This window comes from Centruroides sculpturatus, unplaced genomic scaffold (assembly GCF_000671375.1).
Source record: "Centruroides sculpturatus isolate CEXI.00-Female unplaced genomic scaffold, Cexi_2.0 scaffold195, whole genome shotgun sequence".
NCBI classification, from domain to species: Eukaryota; Metazoa; Arthropoda; class Arachnida; order Scorpiones; family Buthidae; genus Centruroides; species Centruroides sculpturatus.
In genome coordinates, this window is record NW_019384511.1 from 378,164 (window position 1) to 390,337 (window position 12,174).

The 12,174-nt window shown below is 32.1% G+C and overlaps 1 protein-coding gene across 1 annotated transcript in view; it reads left to right on the forward strand.

The window, feature by feature from the left end:
- LOC111622423 (multidrug resistance-associated protein 4-like) overlaps window positions 1-12,174 on the forward strand; it is a 54,787-nt gene that overhangs the window by 27,922 nt on the left and 14,691 nt on the right. Inside the window, exons 16-22 of the mRNA XM_023364805.1 lie at window positions 1,039-1,319; window positions 1,740-1,819; window positions 1,906-2,056; window positions 3,155-3,388; window positions 8,897-8,997; window positions 9,972-10,169; window positions 10,243-10,398. Of these exons, the coding sequence (XP_023220573.1) occupies window positions 1,039-1,319; window positions 1,740-1,819; window positions 1,906-2,056; window positions 3,155-3,388; window positions 8,897-8,997; window positions 9,972-10,169; window positions 10,243-10,398 (1,201 nt within the window). The remainder of the gene's footprint in view (window positions 1-1,038; window positions 1,320-1,739; window positions 1,820-1,905; window positions 2,057-3,154; window positions 3,389-8,896; window positions 8,998-9,971; window positions 10,170-10,242; window positions 10,399-12,174) is intronic.

Here is a 12,174-nt window from a genome sequence, read left to right on the forward strand (position 1 = left end):
TAAATTTTTGTTTCACTTTTTCTTCCTTCTCTCTCTATCGTTGTCTCTAAACAATAAAATGAAATTACTAGTCGAGTAATCTCGGCTTTGAGGAAGTACATGATTTAAATAATGAATATACATACAGTTGACCTCCCTATAAGATCATAGATACGTTCCATTCTTTAAGAATCCACTTTCTTACGAGTCCTTCCAATCACCGCCCGACACGTGTGCATTTTAGGGACTACGCATGATTGAAAGGTTTTCTTCCATAAAATTAATCGATTCTAGACTAATCCGACTCAACATTTTCAAAATACGTATATTATTTTTGGGAATAATCCGTATAAACCACGCTATAAACAAAAAATTGTAAGATTACTTACCGAGTGTGCACCATTCGACATCGCCATTGCTTAAGCTTGTTTTCGTCGCGGAACAGCTCAGCAAACCGCGGCCGATTTCTAATAACTTATTTTTCTGCGAAAAATTCGCTGAACTTTGGAGACATCATTAATATAAATAATTTTAATCGCCGTTGAATAAAAAATGTTCTTTTACAAGAAATGTATAAAATTACAGTACTGTATTAGACTTACGGTACCTAATTTACATACTGTACAGACAATAGTTAGCCTAAACTGTCTGTAGCGTAGCGTTACGCGGTGGAAAAAAAATATATAATTATAATAAAGTTACAATAAATTCAGTTAATATATAATTATATATACAGTACCTAATTTATATATGATTTATATATTATTATAAATACAGACAAAACTAAACTCAATTTACCCGCCTAAATGTCNAGTTTTATAGGAATCGTAATTATAGGAACCCGTTTTATAGGGGTCTACTGTATTTAATATTATCCAAAATAACAAATAGTTTTTGAGCGAATATACCCAGTTACCGAATAATGACGAAAATTCGGTATATTACTAATAAGTACTGATCTTTTTAATTGAGTTTAAGTAGTTTATTCTCATTTAAGTCTGTTAACATTTTAATTTCTGGAATTTTTCAATTTTCGATTATCTCTTATACGATTTTCAGGTTGCAAGATACAAGATCCTATAACCAGAGTGCGCATAAAATCGAAAACATTGCATCGAAGACGAAACTTTTGAACAGCACTATGAGTGATACTTTTCATCAACATCAAGAAATTCACATATATGTTTATCTTGGTTTGATATGTGCAGTATTTTTCACCATGCTAGTTTCTGCAATATTATTGAATAAACTGTTTACAACTGCATCTATTAAGCTCCATAAGAAATTTTTCAAATGTATTATTCGAACACCAGTATCGTTTTTGGATAACAACCCTGTTGGTATGTGAAATATTCTTAATTCTTTTATTTTAATTTAAAAACTTTCTAATATACTTAACAAAATATTATTTTTACTGTAATATGGTAAAAATTCTTAATTTAATGTGTTGTCAAATGTGAGTTTATGTATGAATCTTTTGGTATTCAATTCTCATCTACTATATCACTTATATTCGTAAACGGTTTTGTTAATAATATATAGAAATTTAAACAATTTTTGATTGAGATGTATTTAAAGCATATAGTAAATAGTACTTAGAGCATAAATAGTAAAGATAACAGTGTAAAATGAATTTATCTTTACAATAATACTAACACTTATATTCTGTTCTCTTTGTTAATGTCTACAAAAACTCCAGTTTGTTTCAATGGCCATTCATTGTTAAATTACTTAATATTTTATATTAATACATTTTCTAGGAAAAGTTTTAAATCGGTTTTCTAAAGATGTTAGTAACATGGACGATACGTTACCATTTATTTTTCATCAATTGATTAAAGTAAGTTTACATTAACATTAAATGTGAGACGAATGTTTATAACTTTTTATCTACAGTGTATAAGATCTTTATATATATTTTTTCAGTATTACTCTCTTTTTGTTGGCGTGTTTATAGTTGAAGCAATCATTCTTCCCTATTTACTTATATTGACATCTGTACTATCAATCATATTCTATTTTCTGTGGACAATCCATAGCCGGGTGTTGGAAAGCATAAAATATTGGGAAGGAAAATGTAAGTGTTCTCAAGTTATTGCATTTGACTGAATAGAATGAAGAAATTTTATATTAATTAAAACAGCTATCAGGTTTATTCGAATCTCCTACTAAATAAATTTTACAATGACTTAACTTGTTGCTTAATATTATCTAATGAAACACAAAAATTAAATGAATTTATTTTAGTTACTACGAAAATACGTAACCGAAACGACCATATTATGACATTCTACAATAATGCTTGATGACGACAAAACGTGATTCGACTTTTGGTTTGGTTTATTTGGTTACAGCAATGGGAGGGATGAAACCTAGAAAATCTTTCTATTGGAAATTGTCTTCCATTTATGTTACAAATGTAAAGAAAACTCAGATAATTCTAGGTTGCTATCGCGTTGGCTAGTCGTGTACTCAGGACCAACTATCTGGTTACAAACATTTATTCACCGATTGCTGATTTGGCTTTCAAAAGCTTGTGTACAGAAACATAACCTTATTTAAGATGAGTTTACTTACATCACTTGTAATATATTACATATACATGATATATGCAGACTGTATTAAACAATTAGCCAGAAATTTTGATGCTTTTTTTTTAATATTTCAAGCAATGTGTAATTTTGAAATTAAGCATCTGATTTTTGAAATTGTGCCACTATGTTGTAAAAGCAAGTTAAAAATAAAATTATAGAATTCATTTTTGGCAATACTAGTTGTCCAGTGATATTTGTGAATACAATGATGACAGGCTATTGGAAAACAAGAGGAAACATTGAACAACTCAAAACCAATCAACTTACAATCTATTTAATAATTCTACTTAGCTATAACCTATTTAAAGTTGTGGCTTTCACGTTCGCCATTAGAATCCCACTCACGGTCTTAACCTGACAATGAAATTAGCATATGACGAAAATGGGTTAAAATATATCCTGTAAAATAAGTAATGTTGTAGTAAATATTAAAAATCTCTAACAATTCTATTATATAATGTGTAAAAATATTTATTGTAATTATTGGCTCATCAATTTTCGCTAAGTAACTTCTAAACAGTTGGAAAAAATAAATGCATTTTTAAATCATTAACCTATATGAAATAAATTTACTTTAACAGTGAGAAGTCCGGTATTCTCTCACCTGAGTGTATCTCTTTATGGACTTACAACAATCAGAGCATTTAAAGCTGAAAGTAAATTTATTTCCACATTTAATGAATACCAGGATAAGCACACTGGAACATGGTTTACTTTCCTGTCTTTAAATCGATGGATTTCAACATATGGCTGCATCATCGGAGTTATACACTTAATTGTTATTGTAATAACTTTCAGTGTTTCACCTAATGCAGGTAAGTAAATATATATCAATTTTTACAGTTACAGATGAGAGAATACTATCTGTGAATACTCCCTATACAGTCGACCCCCTATAAAACGGTTAATAATTCCGTTTTATATGAATTAGAGTTTACAAATACGTGTGACGGGATGTGAACAGCTCACGTATTTGTAAAATCTAAGTGACTCATACAACATGGAATTCATATAAAACGGAATAATCAACAGTGTTATTGGGGGGTCGACTGTATATTATATCTGTAAATACTCGATAAGGTTTATTATAAAATTAAACTTTACAAACCTTTAAAATGCTGTCTATTTTATTATATTATCTAACGTTTTCGGTCAATTAATTGACCTTCATCAGGAATGAATCGAACAAATTTTCAATTTATAACGAACGAAACCGATTACGAAACGTTTTTAACTTTAAAATTTTCTTAACATTTATTGCGTAAGTTTGTCAATCTATATATATATATAAATGGACGTGTGTGTTTATATTTAACTTTTCCGCAAAAAACTACACATCGCACATGAATGTTGCTTGTATGTGGTGGTAGCCCCAAGTCTTCATTCGTGCACTTTGGGGGTTGCGTCTCGATAGCTATAAGGGTGCGGGAGATATGGGGCTGAAAGTGGTTTTCTATTTCGAATTTTATGTTCGATTTTGTTCGAATTTAATTCGAACAATTTTCGAATTTGAATTCGAACATAAAATTCGAATATTGGTTCGATTATAGAACGATTGTAAACGTTCCAGAAACGTTGAAAATAGTTCGTTTGACTGGACGTGAACAGGAGACGTTCAGAAATAGAATCGGGACCAGGTCTCTAATTAGTCTGGAAACGCTAGTTCTTGCATTCTGTGAAAACGGGTAAGATTGGCTATAATATAATTAATCTTAGGTTAATGTCCAGGGTCGTAGACTGTCATGGCGGCTCTTCCTGTTTTAGCCTCGAAACCGGACCGCTTTGGAGACGACGTGTCACGTGACGACGCGAGCGAACGGCGGCGGCTGCTGCGCCGCGATAAACGGGGAAAACCGACACGCGGGTTAACGTCAATATACGTAGACTCATGGCGGCTCATCTCTGATTCCGCAAAAAGAAAAGGAAACAGTGGAGACGCACGTTCTAACCTAACCTAACCTATTCTAATAAAATATCATAATTATTACCAATTATATTATTAGAACAGGTTAAGTTAGGTTAGGTTAGAACGTGCGTCCCCACTGTTACCTTTTGTTTGCTGGAATCAGCGCTGAGCCGCCATGACAGCCGCCGCCGTTCGCTCGCGTCGTCACGTGACACGTCGTCTCCAAAGTGGTCTGGTTTCGAGGCTAAAACAGGAAGAGCCGCCATGACAGTCTACGACTCTGGACATTAACCCTAGATTACTTAGAAAAACAGTCTTTTATATATAAAAACAACTATATTACATACAAATGTACGAACAAATAAAAACCCAGCGAAGCGGTTCCTTGAAGCTAGTAGATAAATAAAATCTACAGACTGATAACGTACAAATATACGCATACATTTATTATAGATACATAAAAATAGAAATAAAAATAAAAGTTAATAGTAAATAAATAAACAAGTGATGACATAACGGCCACCGACTAATGCCTAATTTTTAACTGTTCGTGCCGTTTTTTCTTTGCTAATATATTTATAATGCACCCGCTCTTAATGCTGCGGAGATATTATAAGATTCTCTAAAGTTTATAGCCTGTCCTGCTAGATTGCTCTTGTGAATATGCTATTCTTCTGCATATTTAAGATATCTCTTGTTCTGAATCTTTTGTGAAATCCGAAATTTTTACCTAATTTCCCGATTAATATTCCGCATTTTTCTAAACCCCCAATTAAATTTTCCTTTAAAACCTAAACTAAAACTTAACTTAAAAAAAGGGAAAAATTCCAATCTCCCCTTTCGTTCAGGGTAAACATCCGTCCATTTCGAAAATAATCCCACATTCCAACTTCAAAGTTGATAGTTAGCATGGGCCCGGGGACAACTTTGACCCATCCGCGTACCTTTTACCTAACAACAATTGGTCACATGACCATTCTCCCACGACGAAACTATAAAAGCCACTTGCTTCCCCCTCTCGGGGGAGTCGTTCATCCACCGTCGCTTCAATATTGTGTTTTAAGAATATTATATTCTCCAAATATTATATCCTACGAATGCTGTGTCCTACGAAGACTGTATCCTACGAATATTACGTCTAATCATATTTTCCTACACGAGAACCATAATTTTTCCTCAAAGGATTATCGTCAGAAAGAGGTATGGAACAAAATTTTTGTGAACTCTCTCTCTGCCCTTCGCGTTTTAGGGACTCAGAGTTTTCCTTTGAAATTAGTTATTGTAATATCTATGTAGCTAATAAATCGTTGTTATCTTGTTAAATTGATGTGTTCTTTTACTCGTATATCGCCTGTCCTCTTACCGACGGCACTCTTCCCTCCGCCACTCGACCGGAAACATTTAATCCCGTTACTGCGGGAACGGTAAATTTTTAATCCTGACCAGTGAGAAGGGTTTAACGACCTGTTGCCGGTTCGGGAGACCTACACCTTCCCGGCGGTTCACACTTTTGTATTATTTCTGCTCTTTCCCATTTCATTGAAACCTCTGTTGGGTCTGCTATAACATATCTGTGACTGGTTGCTCATTTCGTACGTTCGTTTTGTGCTCTTTTATTCTTTCTTTTAATGACCTTCTTGTAGCTCCGATTGAGTACAGTTCTTTTTGCCGCCTCTCGTCTTGTAAAGGCTGGTATACACGGTAAGGAAATCCTTTGAGAATTAACCGTGATTTTTTTTCTATCTATCCATTTTTAAATAAAAATAATTCTTTATACGTTGGGAGATATTTTAATAAGTTTTGTAAATTACTATGTTCGATCCAGCCAGTTATATCCGAGTTTTTTTCGTCTGTTAAGCACATCCTTTGAGGATTTCCTTACCGTGTATACCAGCCTTAAGGGTATTCTGTAATTTCCAATAATAAGGCTTTTCTCTATAGCTTCATTGTCCGTACGTTGCATCTGGTACACTGTTGGATTCCTTTTAAAGACTATGTTATTGTTAGTAGATGCTTCTATTTCGTTATACGTATTTCTTAATGGTGCCATGTATTCTATTACTGTGTATTATTCTACTCTTCCCCGTTCATTACCTTCATTATCGTCTTTTCTATTTTTATTTTATTGATTTATTGATTGCCTTTACTTTATTCTGATTGATTCGGATTTGCCAAGCTAGCTGTTTGGTGTGTTTTAATTTTTTACGTCTGTCCTTCACTTTGTTGTAATGTATGTACGCTCGTTTTACAAGTGCCCTGAAAGCTGCCAGTTTATAACTTGCTGGATCACGGGAGGTCCATGGTATTATCAACGGGTTATAAGTCGGCTTTCTGTAAACTTAATTAGTGATTTTCTTTCCTTTTTCCACTTCTTTTAATATATATAGGAAGTGTATCTTTTGATCGTTGTTCTAGTTCGAGTTCTAGGCGATACTTGTTAGCATTGACGTCTCAGAGTAATAGTTGTATGTCGGGTTTTTCTTTTCATATAATCAAGACATCTCGACATATCGTGCATATATTAGCATATGAACTTCGTATTTCTTTAAGATGGAATTCTCTAATGTCTGTATTATCTGACATAGTGCCACCGGATATGGGACTTCCCATTTCCCGTCCTCTACGTTGAGTGTATGTAATATTGTTAAAATGGGAAAGAGTAAAAGAATACACAGTAATGAAATACATGGTACCCTTAAGCAATTCTTACACCGAAATAAGAGCATCTACTAACAAAACGATAATCTTTAAAAAGAATCTAACAGTATACCAGATGCTATGTACGGACAAGGAAGCTATAGATCACAGTCTTATTTCTGTAATTTACAGAATACCCATACAAGACTAGAGGCGGAAAAAAGAACTGAGCTACAAGTAGGTTATTAAAAGAAAGAATAAAGGAGCACAAAATGAACGTACGGAATGAGCAATCAGTGACTGATTTAGCGACGTATGTTATAGCAGACCCAACAGAAGTTCCAGTGAAATGGAAAAGAGCAGAAATAAAACAAAAGATTCAAAACAGGAGATATCTTGAATATGCAGAATCATGGCATATTCACAAGAGCAATCTAGAAGGACAGGCTATAAACTTTAGAGAATCCTATAATATCTCTCCGCAGCATTAAGAGCGGGTGCATATAAATATATCAGCAAGGAAAAAAAACGGCACGGACAGTTAAAAAAATAGGCATTAGTCGTGTCCGTTATGTCATTACTTGTTTATTTATTAATATTAGTTTTTATTTTTACTTCTATTTTTATATATCTATAGTTAGTGTATGCGTATATTTGTACTTTATCAGTCTATAAATTTTATTTATCTATTCACGGACTTCCGAAATAGATGTTAAGAAAATTTAAAGTTAAAAACGTTTCGTAATCGGTTTCGTTCATTATAATTCGAAAATTTGTTCGATTCATTCCAGATGGTCAATTAATTGAACGAAAACGTTAAATAAAAGAATAAAATAGACTTCATTTTAACGGTTTCTAAAGTTTAGTTATTTATTCGTAAGTGTAGTTAGAGAAGAAACTTGGTACTGTATTATATTTAAAAAGTAAATTCAATATAATGAATACAATTCAATACAATGAATACTTCCAATGCCACATCATTTGTACAGTCACAGCTAAGTATACAATGAAGACTAAAATAAAATTAACATAAATTTAATAATTTTATCTATACTGTATTCGGTTTATGGAGTCTGACGTCGATTTCCGACCTCCACCTCTTTCTATCCATACACAATTCCTCTTTAATTCCGTTTTCACTACAGTACATGCTAACGTTACTCTATCGTACTAAATTTTCCTGGGACTTCCTGTCTTTTTTCTTTTTTTTTGTGAAATGTATTTCATTGACATTTTCAGGAATCTATTATTACTCATTATTTTTACATGTCCAAACCAAATAAGTTGTTTCCTCTGTATATCTTCCAAAACCGTCTCTTTCAATACCATTAGGTCATTAGGTATTCTTTCTCTTTACGAGATTCTGCTCGGTCTTCTCAATGCAAAGGTTGAAATGGAACTGCTGCTACTTTTCTCTTCTCTTTCCCAGTCATTCTCTATGCCTCTGCCCCGTATAACAGAATGCTTTTAACAATAGCATTATATATCCTATTTTCTTGATCTAGTTATTTCTTCACTCCAACATATTCCATTTAGTATTTTAACTGCTCTTTTATTTTGTTCTAATATTGTATTAATTTCTAATGCATCTCTTCCCTTTTCATGAATTTGTATACCAAGATAATTGTAATGCTCATATCTGTCAATCTTTTTTCTTTCTTCCAGTTCCTGTTCGTTTTATCGCCTCCTATGCATAAATACTTTGTTTTACTCATGTTTATATATAAATTTCCTTTAAAATATTATAAGTTAACTTTCAATTTTAAAATTTCAATTTTAGATGATTCAGGCAGCAAACTTGGACTTGCTATGAATTATGGATTAATAATATTTCTGTATTTTCAAGTCCTTATTAAACAAACATCTGAAATGAAATTTCAGGTATTTTTAAAAACTATTATTATTTACTTATTTAATAATTTATAAATATTACACTTAAGTGTAATAAATGATATTCATTGAATGTTGACATTATCTTCATACTTGATAACGCGACACTAACACAATCTGTGAATTTACATTAATTGTAAACGTACTGTACTTACAAGCATCTACTTTAATTAGCATAATTCTTAAATATCTTAATTATTTTCATATTCATTGTTCTATCATAAAAGGAAAGAATTTACAGCTAAAGTAATGATAGTAGATAAGTAATACAGTAGAACCTCGAAAACTCGGCCTAATGTGGACCGAAGGGTGGCCGAGTTTGTGAAAATGCCGGGTTATCGGGAATGGGGTTAAAAAAATAATTACGAGTGTTTCCACAGAAAATACTGTACTGTACTTGTATGTATTGTTTACTTGAGAATATAACAGAGAATAAACTGCCCAAATACCCTTAAACAAAGGAAAAGTACGTCCTTTATGAAGGCATAGAGCCTTTACTACATGAAAATGAAAATTAATGAATACACTGTGTACAGTAATTTACCTGATAAGACAGACCTCAGAAAAATACTTTATGAGAGCTTTTATACTTTTATAAAGCTGTCTATAATGAAAATTAATTAACTAAGGATTTTTTGCCCTGCCAGGGTGTGGCCGAGTTATCTGGAGTGCCGGGTTATCGAGAGCCGGGTATTCGAGGTTCTACTGTATTAAATTATAACTTTTTATTACTTGCTACATACTTTAAAAACGTAAGTTTTAAGAATACGATAGTAATTTACAAATAACAAGTCATTTAAAATAAAGGAAATGTAAATTATAAAGCTAACTCCTTGGCTTTTTACATTGTAAGTAATGAAAAAGTAGTCGCATGTAATGTGTAAAAGATTATAAAACTCTAGACAATACAAACATTTAAGTCATTCTTTATTTTCTGTTATTTCGTAAAGAGTTTCTTTTTTTAGATGCACTCAGTAGCACGCATACTGAACTACAGCAAATTGAAATCTGAAGCGTCATACGAAAGTTTACCCGATAAACAGCCACCAGCAGATTGGCCACAAAATGGAGAAATTTGTTTTGATAATGTTTCTTTGCAATATTCCAAGGATAAAAATTTTGTTTTAAAGAATTTAACATTTCGTATTCATTCAGGAGAAAAGGTAGAATATCTGCAAAATCCTAATAGTAATGCCATTATTGTCTGAAATTATTTTTATTGTTTATTAATCGCAGATAGGAATTGTTGGGAGAACAGGAGCAGGGAAGAGTTCAATAATAGCTGCCTTATTTCGTATGGCAGAACCAACAGGAAAGATAACTATCGATGGAATCGTTACTAAGGATATAGGTCTTCGGGATCTACGTAGCAAAATTTCGATCATTCCTCAAGTAAATAATAATTAATTTAGTCAAAATAATTATTGATTCGCTAATTTTCACATTTACATTATATCATAATGTCCTTTTTTGTTTTTCTTACATGAGAATTTTAAATTTCTTATGGGAATAAAGTAAAAAAAATTATATGGAAAAGAGTTTCCAAATGCTCGGAATTTTCCGAAAAATGTTGGAAATTTCAGTTAATTTTTTAAAAATTGTTCGTTAAATAAATCTCTTCTGCAATATGCTGAAAAATAAAAAAGTGGTGATGCGGTTTCCGTCATTCCGTTTTGCTCATAAAGAGTGGTTATTACTAATTTTATTGAAATTACTTTCATTCCCATTATATTGCAATTTTTTTTATTCTCTCTTTCACCTCGTAAACACTAAGAAGATCTTTTAATAATACGAATTGCTGACAAAGCCACAATAGCGATGCCAAATAGTAAAGGATGAGGCTAGACATGTCAGAAACTGTTTCTCCATAAAAAGGTTGACGTATCTCCAACCAATATAATTTTTTTCATAGACTCCTAAAGCGATAAGTAACTCTAATAACTAAAGAGTTAAGATCAGATGATTATAACCGTGATTTTTAAAAGAACTGGTAAAAAGGTTATCATTTCTTCACATGCATTATACTAGGTGAATTTTGGGTTATCATCAACATTTTACAGAGATAAAATCTTTCGTCAATCAGCAATAACTCTCATCTGGTAGATGACAAATTAAGTATAGAATTACAAAGTGAAATACTAATATACTGTATTTATTGGAGCGCGAGATGGAACAAGAAGTTGACTGGCTGCAGGAAATTTTGCTCTAAAGTAGAATTGTGTTCTTAGGTGAAATCTTACATCTGATAGCTAATGTTATATAATTTTGGAAACCACAAGACATGGGGATTGTAACGGTGTATAGATTGTGGAAATCGAACAAGAATTTAGGAAATTACATCACATTGAACAATTTTAGAAATAGAATCGCTTTACTGGAACATATATATACGAACAGCAAGACGAAAGTAAATTCGCCCATCTACTGTGAGTACATTTGCCAAATTTCGGGGTAATCGGCACAGTAGTTTTAAAGATATCGTTATTTTCCGGTAATTTTTCGGCAAGGTATAGCGGGCTTCCGGAACCATATTTCGGAAAAATATTTCACTATCTCTTAGCGAACGATATTTGTTATCTGTGTAGCAATTTTCTTTCCAATCCCTCTAGCCATTTTTGAATTATGGCAATTCTATTAAATTTTCCAATCTTACACATTGCTGTTCCAATCCGTTGCCATGGTAAAGGACATTGACCTCTTAAATTCAATATTTAACGGAAAGTGCGATTTTCTCGTACAGTTTAATAATTCTTTGTTGTAATTTTAATACACTAATTATATTAAGATGGAAGTAAACAATTATTCATTAAACATGGAAGAGCTTTGAGAGTCTGCTTTTGAAGTCGTAAATGAAGCAAAAAATTACATAGCAGAAAATAATGGAAGGAAACTATGTACGCCTAAACATTCGGAATTTATTATAAACTATGTAGAGAGTGTTATAGACATTTTTACGAATAAACCTTACAGGCACGAAATAAGTATACTATCTGATAAAATTGATAAATTAATGGATACTGTTTCTAAATCTGAGATAATTGAATTACAAAAGAAAGTCCTTGATAATGTTACTGATTTAGATTGAAACAAAATTTCAAAAAGAAATCAATTATCATACAGTGACGCTCTTCAAACGTATCACTCAAACATTACAAAAACACCTAAAAA